At 41.1% G+C, this 14,959-nt stretch overlaps 1 protein-coding gene across 1 annotated transcript in view; it reads left to right on the forward strand.

Annotated features, from left to right (window-relative positions):
* LOC130207291 (glutamate receptor ionotropic, delta-1-like) overlaps window positions 1–8,353 on the forward strand; it is a 131,732-nt gene extending 123,379 nt beyond the window's left edge. The window contains exon 3 of the mRNA XM_056435816.1: window positions 8,324–8,353. Coding sequence (XP_056291791.1) covers window positions 8,324–8,337 — 14 coding nt within the window. The 3' untranslated portion in view covers window positions 8,338–8,353. The remainder of the gene's footprint in view (window positions 1–8,323) is intronic.
* Window positions 8,354–14,959: the final 6,606 nt, after the last annotated feature.

Consider the following 14,959-nt stretch of genomic DNA (forward strand, 5'->3'; position numbering starts at 1 on the left):
TTAAATCAGTGTAGAAGATGGAGAACGACAGTCAACAGTTTTGTCAATAACTTTACAAAATTAAATTCACTTGAAATAGATCACTTATTGGATTTGAAAATGATTGGACAGAGATCAATGATTGTAAGGCGTTTGATGAGGATCAATTTGCTCAATGGTTTAGACACTTTTGTGAATCGCACACATAATGCTGACGTGTGATTAGCAAGGGCCGAGCCCAGTGAGGTGTGAAAATGGTGGACAAACACAAAGATTAACAGTGTGGATATCCTCTTCAGTCCTGAGTCTACACTGATCCTTTGATGAGGCGTTGTGCTTGGTTGTTATCAGTCCTGACTTGTACAGCTTAAATGTTGGCCTCAAAAGACCGGGTACTGAAAATGACACACTGATAGCTTACCTTTCTTTGCAACTCAGACTTGTCAGCCAGAATAAAGCTACTTTTTCAGAGCTCCCTGATGAGGCTACGAAAACACCTGAAACCTACTCGTTACCGGAGAATCTTACCAACCAGGGAAGGCACCAAAAGGCTCCAAATGAACTCTTTTTGTAAACCTTTTTTTAAATCCACACTAGCACATCTTGCATTTATCAAAAATATTTACTTCTCCTAAAAAGGCACTTCTGCAGAAGATTATGTCCGTATAGTACACAGCTAATATAAAACTGCAAGAGTATGATTTACACATACTCCTTTAGTCTTGTTGGAAATGTCTTTATTATCATAATTTATGTTTAAAGTTTCAGCTTGGTTCTTTCTGTCATTTGTGTCTGCTCATTGTATCGAGAGTCCCAAAAGCCAAAATAATGAAGGGACTTAACCAACAGTTTTCTGTTCAAGCTACTGTACAGAGATGCCAACATATACCAACATCAGTCCTCGAACTTGAAGTTTAATGTTCAATTGTTTTTCAATGTAAAAGTATTAAAAAAATGCTTTGAGAGTTAGAGTACAAACAAATCCAAAGTTTGCCTGTGTTGTTGTATTTCTTAGTATAGGTACGGCGGGTTTATATTGATTCTGTTGCTTCCTCTTAAAATATTGCCTTTTGTATTCATGTCCACATGAGATTTCTATTTTCTTGAGGAGACTACTTGGCTTGCTGCCTCTGCTATTGTCATGTAGTTTGGGAGTTTGTCCATGTTAGAATGTATGTTGACCCAACTTGAGGGCAATAACCTCTCCAAATACTGTTCACAGGGCGAATATATTTTTACTTGGCACAGTGCGAGTGAACCTTGCTAAGTGCCTTATTTGTAAATCCACTTCTGTTGTGTACTGCGGGAAGTTTGTGCACCTCTCTGATGAACTGAAACACTATTTACAGAACGCCTACTCTGAGATGAGCTTTAGAATAACATACACACTTGTCACCAGGAAGATAATGTAGCAGCGCAGATGCCAGTAATCGAAATGCGTTGTCTCTGCCAAAAGCATTTTACACGTTGGGAAGTCCCAAGTTATTCCCTGTTTCATACTCTCATTGTAGATAATACAGCTGCACTGTGCACATGCAAACATATTGAAATCAATGTACTTCACAATCTTGCTGTGTTGAGTGTTATTAACTACAAAGGCATTTTAGTGGTGAATATTTCAGCTTTTTTTAATCTCTTCCACAAGAAACATTTCTTATTTCCAGAAGGACAAAACTTATTCAGAAACTCCAGGAAAGTGATGTTAATGTTATCATAGTGTCGGCTTAATATGAATTATTACGTGTGCATTGCAGTACCAGTCAGTAATTTAAATCTTGTAGATCAGGTGTTGAATGGTGTAGATGAGATGAGATGTTGAATGGTGACTGATTGATGAGATTCCTTTTTAATTATTTTCCCTCGCCATTTGATAGAAGTCTCTATGGACATATGGAGTTTAATTAATATCTGTTGCATTTTAAAATCCTCTGCTTTTCCTTTTTTTCGATAAATGCTCACTTTTCTCACACGTTGTCAATAGCACATGCACTTGTTGACAACCTCACGGTGACCCGACTTCAGGAAGTTACTGCACCCAGCCAAGGAATGGCTGACTAATTACTATTCTTCAAATCTGTGTTACTGCAGATTAAACAAACAAGACATATATGAGAGTGCTTTGTAATCTCTACTCAACTCTCAGCTGGAAAATAAACAAGTGTGTGACCCCAATATGTCAAACCACTCCTTTAATCTTCAATCTCCATTTTACATTACATGTCATTTAACTGACTCTTTTATCCAAAGTGACTTACAATCATGGTACACCGTAGACGCAGCTGCAGGGAGCAATTCAGGGTTAAGTGTCTTGCTCAAGGACACGTCGACTTGGGCGGGGATTGAACCTCGAACCCCCTGATTGAAAGACGGACCTGCTACCCACTGATCCACAGTCGCCCTATAGTCACCCCTTTTAGTGTAATGTATCTGACCCCTATAAATCACATATGCTTCAGTATATCATCCTTATACAGTAATTATATGGTACACTCTCTGTTTTAGTTAATGAAATATCTTTTTGGGTGCAGGACCCATTAGAAAACGATGACCATAAGAAACTATACTAGATTGATGGTTCTTCTGCCAGTGCAGTACTCAAGAGGCCAAGGTTTCCGTGGGCCTGCCACCAGGGCCTTGAAGCATTGGTTTTGACCTCGCAAATTAAAATGTCTGCTCTTATCAATGCCCCAGGGCTCGAGGGACGGAGATAGAGAGATGCCTCTGTCTGTCCTTGTCAGGGCGCCGGTCTGTTTTCCATCCCTTGAGTAACCACGGACAAAAGAGCACTTTGCCCTCGGTGTGTCTGCACGTGGGCGTGCACCTGTGTCTGTGGATGGGTTAAAGAAAAGAGAGGACAATGTTTGTGATGGTAGAATCATTTTCTTCCCCTGTGCCAATGACTGTCATATCATTTATAATAAGCCAATTTTCAGCCACATCTGACAAACAAAGGAGGACAACACATAATCACCGGTTCTGTTAACCGTCTACAGGACTCGACACTCTTCCTCTGGCTTGAGATTTCTCTCTGTACAAGGATGGTCGGGAGTCTGGAGAGGTGACTCCTATGTACTGTTTTAGTTTCAATATATTATTGCTGTCTCTGTTATTTTTTTGATTTATTCCTGCTTGGGCCCACTTGCATGCACTTCCACTGCCAGCAAACAGGCCTCCACTGTACATGCGACTCCCCCCAACATTGTGTGTGTATTGTTCTGCTGGTGCAGCAGCAGGGCTCCTAATGAGAATGTATGGCTCTCGCTGCAGACTGCCAGCCGGCAGCCCTGCTTTGGAAATGCATAGAATTTACTCACAGCTCTCTCTTTCTCTCTGGTTATCTCTCCCTCTATCTGCCACTCCTTCGAGTCTTTTTTCCTTTGGACTTTTTCTGTCAATTCCTTTGTTTTTTTGAGGTGTAATCTTTGTTTCTTCCACCCCGGCTTGGCACAGACACACAGAAGAGCTGCAGCCTCCCGTTGTTAATATGTTCCTTGGTAGTCTGTACATGTGGGATGGAAAGGTGTCGGTGTTGGTCAAAGGTAAAGCATGTGTTGCATGTCAAAGGGCTGGCTGCTGCATGTCAACCAAAAATAAGCTAAATTCATTCTCCTTATCCTTCTTTTCATCTCTCTTTTTCACATCATTTCCACTCGTCAATTAGCCATCTGTTGCTGAGAGAGATTGCCATTGCTTCTTTAGTCTCATTTCCATCATGTCATTGTATCAGCTTAAAGCTCTATCATCCAAAAACCTGTCTGCTCGCTCCTCAGCATCACCCTCTATTTAACTAGATACTTTGTGTGAGATTATTGCTCGCCCGCTCATCCTCATTCTCTCACTCTTTCTTTCTTAATGCGTCGCCCAGGATCGATTTCACAAAATGCAGAGCTCTGCTGTTGCCCTGTGGGAACGGCCATTTGACAGATCCGGTTCCTGGAGGAACGAGCCAGCAAACACAATGGGGCAGGGATGAAGGTAGATAGTCACTGACAGCTAACAAATAGGCCCGGGGGATTGAGCAGGGCAAGATAACCAAGTTCTACACGTATTAAACGCCTGATATCGCCGCTGATGGTGAATGAACCAAAGTGTGAATAAAGCGGATATGAACTTGATAGAGGCAGAAGAAGTGTGGCATTAAATGAAGACCGCAGGTGTGAGTGGAATCTTTTCTTACAGCACAAATGAATCTGCTTTTTTCTTTCTTATATCCTTACTTTTAAATATATTTATTAGACATTCTTTTTTTGTATCACTCTGGAATCTAATAAAAGATCTGATTCTGAGCACACACAAAATAAAGAGAAGCCGACAGCGATCAGTGTTTGGAACAGGTTTACAAAATATGAGCAAAGAAGGTGTTAAATGAAACCTGAGGCAGTAGATGAGAGCCTCTGGAATAATCGTAAATGTATTTCCCAGAAGCCCTCCACGTTGCAACAAACTTGAGGAACACGAAGTAGAAATGCGGTGAAAAAAGGTCGGAACTTAAATAGCTTAATAGATGAGGTCAGAACACTACACACTACACTGCACCTACATTTCAGTAAGCACACAACAGTGTTTTCCTGTATAGAAATGCTTCTGATACTTTAGTAGTTTGTCTCAAAATATATTAAGCTAAACATAACTATTAGTCATAATAGAAGGGGAAAAGCATTGTATTTAAAGAAATATCCAACAAATTATATTTGGGTTAAACAAGCAGCAGCGGCACCAATTAAAATGAAGTCTTAAAGACATGACAGGCCTGCTCAGATGGATTTAAACATTGCCGTAATTAAGTAGGCGTTTGCCGTCCATAAAATCAGGCGTCAGACTTCAGAGCTGCCTTTCACTCTTTATCCTTTAAAACAGATGGCCTGTAGTGGGGATATAAGAAAAGCGTCCCTCCCCCAACGGGAGCTTTAATTCCCACTTAACCGTCATGGTCGAGAGGGACACCAACAGGTACTTAGCAAGAGGGGCTCTGGATGGAGGTGGGTAGCTTGGCGCGACCAAACCTGTCAGCAATCTCTCCTCCTCCTCCTCCTCTCCGTAACGCTGCAGATGGATGGGGTCCAGTTCTAGCTCAGTGTGTCATCAGCCACTCTTCCACCTTCACAATCGCATCAACATCCAATACATGTTTGTTTTGGTCCTCCTTCAAATGGACGAGCTCAAAGCTTTTAGCAATATGTGAGACGAACATGTTTTCACTGGGGATAGTGCCAAAAAGAATGATGTTTTAGTTTGTTGAAAGCTCAGTGATCGCGCGAAATGCATTTCCTGCTCCGCGTGCTGCATGTACCATCGGGGCTTTGAGGCTATTGTGTGGAAAAGGGGTCATTAACGTTCTCCTTTTAATGGGATAAGTAGAAGGCGTAGGATCCTTGTCAAGGTCTCCATACAACTTGCAGGAGGTTCTTAGTGGAGCATGAGTGTGGGATTAGCCAATTAGCATCATAGGGCCCATATAAAGAGGCTTGTAAATTGAATACAGTGAACAGACAAGGAGGCAAAGGAGAACAAGCTGGAGGGCGTCTGCTTTTATTAGCTGTTAGATAGTCACTGAAGAATGGGGCTCTTTGTGGTCATGGTCCATGATCTTTACACCTTGTTAAAATCTGAATTATTAGTGGACCTTATGTAATAATATATGAACTCAAGTGAAAAGGCTATTCTCTATGAAAGCACATCATAAAGTATGGAGTATGGCAAAGTAGCTTAACCAGCAAAGATGACACAATCTTACTTTTCAGTACTAAATATTTAATTTAAAATATTTAACATTATTTATCCTTACACATTGACCTGAGCTGGTCTTTTTTTGCTGTAAGCTTCATATTTCACGGCATTAAACTTCTCATCTAATTCGCAGCAAGCACATTAATAAATGATATCTCAAAATGTCAAACTATTTCACTTTATTTTATTATGTCTACGCAGAGAATGAAAACATATTGCTGTCCGCTCCCATGAGGACGGATGAGTGCAGCTGATCTTGGGTGGCTCGGTTCACTCTGCTCTCTCTATCTCTCTGACCTCAGGGCTAATCAACTACAAAGCCAGGGGGAAATCTAGTGCTCGCCTCCTTGTTGGACTCATTTACAATACAGAGCGAGAGGGAAGAGGTTAAGAAGAGAGATGGCAACATCCAAGGAACAAAACAGGACTTGGGAGAGGACTAGAGGACAGTTAGAGAAAGTATAAGTGAGAGAGGGTTTGAACGGGGGAGCTATTGGGCGAGTAAGAGAGGGCCAGGGAGAAATAACAAGAGGGAAGAGGGTGAATAAAAAATGGCAAAGCAAAAAACAGCTGTGCAGTTAAATATAAAGTTGTGTGTTGGAGGCCTGAATGGACAAAAAAATACTGTCCAATACTCTCACTCTTTTTAAAAACAAACGCCTCTTAATACATTTTGTTTTATTTGTATTCAAAAAGATTTGACACAGGCATACCTTGTTTTAGTCGGTGTTTCATATCTTCACATAATCCTTCGGTATGTTGTATAATGGGGTCTTGAAAAATGTAGAATAGAGAATTCCTGCAGGGACCGTGTTTAATTTACAGCCATCGACTACTTCTACCGATGCAGAGTCTCTCTGGTCCTCTCTGCATACATTTAATTATATGGAGGCAGAGAATTGCGAGGCTGATGAGGGGCCATGAATACTGATCTACTGACAGGTGGCCCCGTGCCTGTATGACAGACAGAATCTGTAGCAGGAGCTACGTTTAGCTGTAGGTTTATTTTTTTCCCGGACAAATATGCTTGGCATTGCTTTTGAGTGATGATTTATCGCCGACACTGCAGTGTGGGTGGAAACTACTGATGCACTGGAGATGCATGCAGCTGTAGAGAGATCAACTCCTCCAGGAATCAATGAGGGAACAGAATGCACACCAGGGAGAGGAAAGGTGGGGATGCTGGGCAGACAGACACAAGGGGTGGGGTTTAGAAACATCACACCCAGAACAAGCTCGGATCTGACAGCCGGAGTCCTCAAGCAGCCGGCAGCTACGGTCTGCTGGGTCAATCAAGAGCGGTGATCACTGGAGTGCCGTCCAGCGATTCAGCAGTAAGCCACCTGCGTCTCGTGCCAAAAAAGAACACAATTGCACAGTCCAGAGCCGAGGTAGTGGCGCAAAAAGATGTACGCCAGACTGGCTGGTTTGTGATTTTAATCAAAGCGGAAACCCCCGAGCCTCAGGAGACGAGAGAGCAGCCTCGCAAGACCGGGTATTAGCTCACCCCGTCCTGACACTCCAAATTGATCTGATCAACATGGTAATAGAACTACTTTTGCCAACTCCCTTCATGCAATATGGGAGATGACAGTTTACTTGGGGAGCACATAACGCCGATCATATTTCCACTAGATTCTCTGTCCGCTCACGTTTACCTCCGTGTCTCCAGGCGGTTGACTTGGCCTGCGTGTCTTCATGCCACCTGTTGAAGTAGCACACTGAAACAAATGTGTCCACTGTGTCCCTTGGATCCGTACCGGGAGATACCAGGAGCACATTAAGATTAATCTGGGATTAGATGCATTGTTGATACCCTTGAAGTTTATTTTGTTTTAGCAGCAACATAACAGGATTTAATGGAGAACCAGGGATATAATTCTTATAAAATAACTAAGACAATATGCAATGTGGCATTATTAAATTCTATCCACTGCTAATACTAGATCAAATGTACTGAATCAGACTTTATGATTTCTAGATTGTTTCTCAAACTTCCCCAATGTTATTAATGAGTGACTTGAGTATGAATAGAGTTTTAAAAAGCTAATGTCTGATATCGTCATGCCTGTTGATCTGCTGTCACGGCAGAAAGATTGGTCCCATTTAATAAAGCTGCAGAGTGGAGATATATGCTGCACATTACTCTTTGTTCAAAGAATCATGATAATAAATGGACTGCATTTTTAACATTGAGATATGGACTATGGACATATAGGGTTCTCTTATTTGCAGAGTGCAGAGATTGTGAAAGCCTTTGCAGCAAATGATCAATTACTGACAGTATGAATCAGTATTTTAAGAACAGTTGGGACAGAAGGAATATCTCAGGTCGTCGCCTGTGTAATGTTATGTGCCGTCATGTTCTGAAGATATATAAATTATAATAATGTTATTAATAATGTATTACCCCGTAACAAAACTCACATCCAAGTTGGAATAGTGTGTCTATCACTGTGGTGGCTATTATTTTTTATTTTTAGTCATTAATATGAATTGATTATTCTCAATGTGAAAATATGGAACAACAATTCCCATAATTCACGTCTGCTGCCCATGACACACACAGCGACAAGCATACACACATGACGTACATCTTAACTATTTCTCTCATCAGGGAAACGGCTGTGAAGTGGTTGCCAGGGAGAACCCTCCTGTTATAGGCTGACAGTATGCACTGCCACGTAAGTGGGGAGGTTTTATGTTATTGGAAGGTGGCCAGAGCCCAGCGTGGTAAAATGCAATAAGTGCGTGCAGGCTTTTACCTTTTAGAGAATATCTCGGTGTCGTCCCACCAGGAGGGGAAAGCCATCTTTCATTTCATGCATGAGGAGCCTCTCTTCCACAGTTTGTTGTTTCTCTGTGCACAATTCAACTCCCGGGAGAGGAGATGAATACAAAACTCGAGCGCGGAGCGCAACAGAACAAAGAAGGGCTGGCGATTAGGAAATTGGATCCTAATTCAAGGAATGATTAGTGATTTGCTGCTGAGTATTGTAGACAATAAGAACTCCTGGAATTACACCAACGGCTGCGTGGGCTTTATCTGAAGTTGTCTTGCTGAGTTTAAGTAGTTTTGGGGCATGCCACACGGGCCAATTTCATCATGGCACTAAATGGTTTAGTTAAAGCACTGCGGGGCTAATAAAGGATCGTCTTAGGCTATCTTGCGTGTATTTTGCCTAAGGCAAATATATCATTTGTCAGATAACAAAAAAATCTACACTTTACGTTTCTTTGTACATCGTGTTCTGGACACAACATACTATCAGTAAGAATACATATTTAGAAAAAATAAATTCAGAGTGATATGTTATCTTTTGTGAATGACACCAGTGACCTCAAGTGTGTCTTACTTTTGGGAGTTATTAAGGTGTCTTTACTTGGCAGTCCTATGTTTTGACGCATGCCTCAATCAGTAGATAACGCATACACTATAGCAGGGGTCGGGTACATATGGCTCGCGAGCCATTTATGGCTCTTCCGGTGACGGCATATGGCTCCCAGCCAATTTTGAGTTGAAAAAAAAAAAAAATCTCCGCCCGCCCCCCTGTAATTTTCTCTATCGCGCCAGATTACAGCAGAAGTCATTTAAGGTCCTTTTCTTAAAGACGTCTTTGTTCTTCTCTTAAACTAAACGTCTGTTATTGATCGTATCTACACAACAGCATGTCATTCTGTCTCTACGTGTCGCGTTAACACTTCTGCGCGCATCGGGGCGGAGCAAAGAAAAAGTCACCTGCACCCCCCCCCCCCCCCCAGCATCATGCAGCACCAGAAGTCGCATTAAAAGCAAGACATATTTAATTTATTATACGTTAAAAATACTATATGGCTCTCAATGAAAAACATTTAGTAATATTTGGCTTCTATGGCTCTCCCAGTCAAAAAGGTTCCTGACCCCTGCATTATAGGATGGGTGTTGTTGGCAGCATGATGCACAGCATGTCCCTGTGGCATTTATCTACAGATGCTCATTGCAAACTTTAAAATCCCCCCCTGCTTATCGGCTGTTTTTGGGAAGGAGTGTTGTGCCTTAATGGACTTGATGATGGGGGTCTGTGTTGTGACAGCCATTACCAGTTTAATGTGCACTCTCAAGGTAGTATGATGACATTTTCAGCTTGGCACATCCAAAGACTTGGCTTGTCAACCATGCTGCTCCTATGTGCCCAGCCTTGCAAGGATAATGAGCTAATTTGTTTTTCAACAGGACCGTGCTAACGTCGGACAGGGAGCAGATCGCAAGGGAAAAGTCACTCCTTCAAAAGAAAGAATCATTATGTGCCGCGGAATTGCTCTGAATGATATATTTTAAATCTTCACACACAGTTGTTATCAGTTATTATGCCTCATTATATAGTTGGACATGGTCAATTGGGCAAGATGAGAGTAAAAAGATAAGTTTACTGTTTAACCTCAAAAGCCAAACATGTGTATCACAAACTGATGAGCATAACTACTAATTATTATTTACAGAACATGCATATATGTCTGCTTTTTTGTTACAAAGCCATGTCGATGATGAATATAATGTCGACAAATGTACTATTATAGATTAAAGCGTGTCGATTTCAGATGGTAACATAAGCTTGTTGAACCTTGGAAGAGTGTGCTGCTCTGAATTATAAATTCTGCTGACAGCAGGGCATGAATAGAGATTACCATTCATTACAGAGTGAAGGAGAGATGAACATCTTCTGCATTAATACATCGGTCAATGCACGATTTACTCGAATCATTCCAAATTACTTGTAAATAACCCCCCCACCCGCCCCCCATCCAACCCCCCCGGAGAGAAACCCGTTATTAAGAATGGGGAAACAGTTAAATGAATGGTCCTCCATCTGCCTCACTGGTGTTTGTTTACTTTTACCCACTCCATTACCCTCATCTGAAGATCGTCCTTGTCTTAATTGCAATTCCATTAGTGTCTAGCTCTTGTAGAGTTTACAGCACTCGCTAAGAAAATTAAAATATGCAGTCAATCGAGCAGATTCATATTGTAAAGACTGACACTTCCTATAGGGACCAACACATCCGACAACACAGGTTTCCCATTACAGTCTTCTTTCTCACCACAAGTCTAGTATGTACTAGTGCTCAGCCTTAGTTTGGCTAACTCTTTGATCTTCAGCTTGGCACATGCCAACCCAATCACCAGATATAACCTTTGAAAGCAGATAGATTATATACAGTGTGTTTTATTCATGCAGGGTCAACCAGAGCAACTGCAAGCCAAAATAATAAGGGTTAAATATCTGAAAGCTGCCCATAAGTGCAGACTCTAAACCTCATCGGCATTGGCAGCACTTTATCACAAAAGCAATTTTATTATTAAAAATCCTTGATTCAAATTCAGTTTCATATTTTGCAAGGTTAAATGGGCGGAGCACATCTACATGGGTTTCCTTTATCTAAAGTACTTTACAGTAATTTGGTTATAGATCACTTGAGGTCCTTCAAAGAAGTTCCTGCCGTACAGAACCAGTGCCAACAGCTACATTGCATTGTTTCTTAACTGCTTGACATTGATGTATTCGTCAACTCAGCAGATTGAATCCGCCGATCGAGCTGATTTAACACTCAAGAAGAAGGTTATCCTTACCATGAGTCAGGTCTCAGTAAATAATGGAAGCGGTGGATTCAGATGAGTTCCTCTGTGAAGCAGGTGAAGGCCTATCCACCATAGGGCTTACATTTGAACACATGCTTTGTTCAAGCTGTGGGAACAAGTGGCTGTGATCTTGTGTGCCAACATGCGCTTCAGTGGAGCTGGTCAGTCTTTGTAGTATTATGCCCAACATATTGTTGTGGCTACAGTCTTCATGCAGTGGATTACTACTGATAGCATCATGTAAGCCACTGTAATGGTTAATGCAATATAATTCCGGTGGAGGTCAGCACTGAAGCCTTGTACTTTCCAGTGAAATGGCTAAAATCTACATTTTTAGGTTTATATGAGAAAAAAAAGGCATCCTACATGGCAAACATAACATAAATAATGCATGTTGAATGTTTAACACTGTTTAAAACATACAGCATGTGTTGCACAGGTTTGTGTGATGAACGATAATCATCTGATAGTTCGTCCACTCCTCAGCCCTCAACTAACGCTTTTCACTGTTGTCAGGTAAACTAAATGTGCCCTGTCATGGATATTATAAAACATGGTGCTGGACAGGGTTTCAGACTGACACTACATACCAATTCCCATTTGACTTGGATTTTCAAAGAAAAGACATCCGTTTGCTTTTTGTTAACTAATCACGGAACCATTGGCTTTGCTTATTTATTTGTTAATTTGGTCCCATTATTTGATCGCTGTTGTTGAATTAGAAAAAAGAACAGCTTGTGGAAGGAACACAATCTTTAAAAAAAGATAATTAAAACCATGTTATTTAAACCTCCATTCTTTAGTGCTCATCTTCTATTCTACTGTAGCACAAAGAGGGACGCATCCCTGAATTAACTTATGTTAATTCATCATTTATCTCGCATGTTTTAGGTGTTGTTCGAGATGCAGATGGGACACAGAGCAGATTGTGATGAGCAACATGCAGAGTGGGATGGAGAAGACAAGTGAGAGGCAAACAGAGGGATCAGATGAGAGAAAAGATATGTAGATAGCCTCTGTAGAGTGATATATGTACACAGGGAGAATGAAGGGAGGCCAGATAGCTATAGAGAAAGAGAGACAAAGAAATGAGATGATATCAGAGCAAATGACACATTACCAAAGGAGAGCATGAGATGTTTCCAAATGTTTCTAATTCCAGCAGACAAGAGCCTGTCCCAACGGTGAATGCGTCATGATTATCCTCCCACAATGTTCTCCAATCTCTCTCTATAACACCATCCAAATCAATCATCACAGAACACAAACGCATGTCTGCCATATACAAACTGGGCTCTCTATTCACCTGTTTCAACATTCAACATTCAAAAAAGAGGTTTCAGACATGCCTTCAGTTACTGTAGAACAAAGAACTGGAAATATTTAGTTCCTTCCAACTTCTCCTGGTAATGAGTATCATTTTTAACGTCAAGAACAATTGCATGAGTCTATTAAAAATATGTTAGTAAATATAAAGGTAAAAATGACCCTAAGGCAACAAGGGTTAAGCCGGTGAGGGGTTTGGACCCTGCTCGGAGCTGGCTGAGGCTACGCTGTAATTGGTCAGTCTGCGTTTGACGGGCGGGACATAGCAAAAGGTCGGTTTGAATCGTGTCTTTTATGTTACAGGCGGAGACGCCCCATCCATGTCTGCTTTGTAAAGCACACGACAGTTGAAGCTGATGCCACATGGCATGGTAGCTCGTTGTATCACATTTTGGTGGTGCTGTTTACATCATCGTCTGGTGGGATTAGTTTATGTGTCGAAATATCAGTCAGTGACTCAGAACTCCCTGAAAATAAAAATTGCCTGTGTCTCCCAAGTTCCACTGGGCTTTAGTTATAGTTTGTTTTCCTTAATGTATGCCGAATGAATTTATGTTGCATTAGATCTGTACTCCCAGGCTGCAGAGATTTAGACTCCAGGCCTTTTTCTGTTTCATCCATCGGGTACCAGCAGACGGGGAAATATCCTTGAGCATAAATTTCGAAACAGTCTTCTTTTGTCCGAAATAATACAAACTCAGGGACCCAGGCGAAGACACATGCAAGTACTACGGACACACTGGTTGCCAATCCATTTTGATGTTCAATATACTATATATTATTGATTGTAGCTTCTAGAGCAAAGAGCCAAACACAGCACATTGGACTACAAGTTAAAAGGTAAACCACAACATACTATCTTTTAATAGATTTTAGTGAATATATGTTTTTTTTACTTTGATTTCACACTGAGCCCAGCAGCCAGTTCAATTGAGAGCGACTACAGCTTTTCACTGTGTTATGTGTTCAGATAACAGCTATAAATCAGTTCTTTCATATTTTCATTATGATAGGCTATGCTGTAATTGGTCAGTCTGAAAGTGTCACACGTTTTTTTTTTTTATGGTTGTAAAGTTGAAGACTCATGTTCAGTCACACAAAGTTAAGACGATGTGCTTCAGATGAATAACAGGCTTCGGCAAACCTGATTCAGAGATATGATGGAGCATCACCAATCAAGGCTTTGTAGGTTAAGAGAAGAATTTTAAAAGTGATTCTTGATTTTACTCTGCAGCATTCTGGATCAACTGTTCCATGTTTTAAAATAGGCGCAAAGACATAAGCTATGTCTCACGTTTGTACTGTAACAATGAATTAACTCTCCTAACTAATTTAGTTTGTCTCATGGCTACACCATTCCTTAAAAGGAAAACATTATTGATGTCTTGTGAATCATTTTGAATACACTTTTCCAAAATTCCGCATGAAAACACTATACATCAAATAGGATAATAATTAACTGATTGTAGATTAACTGGGTCGATAAATGATAAGTCTCAATGGGCAATCTTGAAGTAAAGCGCTCGCACTGCAGCAGCCTGATGGCAGTAAACCGTTTCTGCTTCCATAATCACGGCCCCTACTGGTGGATCGGTAAAGCATTGCAATGACATGGTGCTTGGAGGCATTACGTCATTGAGGCGGATCACATACTTCCAAGGACCAAGAAGGGACCCAGAAGGGACCAGTCGGTAATTTTAAATGCCTATACTGTAAATGATTTAAATGTTAAATATGGTATTTGGTACCTCTCTGACTGTCAGAGAGGTACCAATCCAACTGATTCTGGAGGCTGTATAGGTTTGGGTGCTGTTATATTAACCAAATTGAATTGTGAGGTTTTACTATCCACCCCTGTGGACAAAACAGAAATTGAACATTCAAGCTTTCACAAATGTAATATTTTTTGCAGGGCTATTGCAATGGGTTGTGCTAAACTCTGCAGGTCATGTGGTTGTGCCCACTCCCTGTTTATAAATAGTATATAGTGCACTAAGTCTATTTCTGCCATTCTACCTGTCTGGAGGGTATAATTTACTACTTCACAGTTCAGATGGCATAGTCTTAGCATCAATAGTATTGATAGGAATATGTGCCCTTATCTTAATCTGGCAGCTGGAGTGCAGGCTTGGGTAACGTACCATTGCACAGAGAGTAGATTCATTCTGACTGAAGGTGAATATTGCTGTCCACCTAAATGTTGCCATATACTGATCTCGCTTATTTCTCCCTTCCGTGTGGCGAAGAGCTATAATGTTGTAGAAAGCTGCCAAAAGCAGAGTGGAAAGGCCCATTCATAATGAAGAAATG

This window comes from Pseudoliparis swirei, chromosome 17, assembly GCF_029220125.1.
Source record: "Pseudoliparis swirei isolate HS2019 ecotype Mariana Trench chromosome 17, NWPU_hadal_v1, whole genome shotgun sequence".
In the NCBI taxonomy this organism is placed as follows: domain Eukaryota; kingdom Metazoa; phylum Chordata; class Actinopteri; order Perciformes; family Liparidae; genus Pseudoliparis; species Pseudoliparis swirei.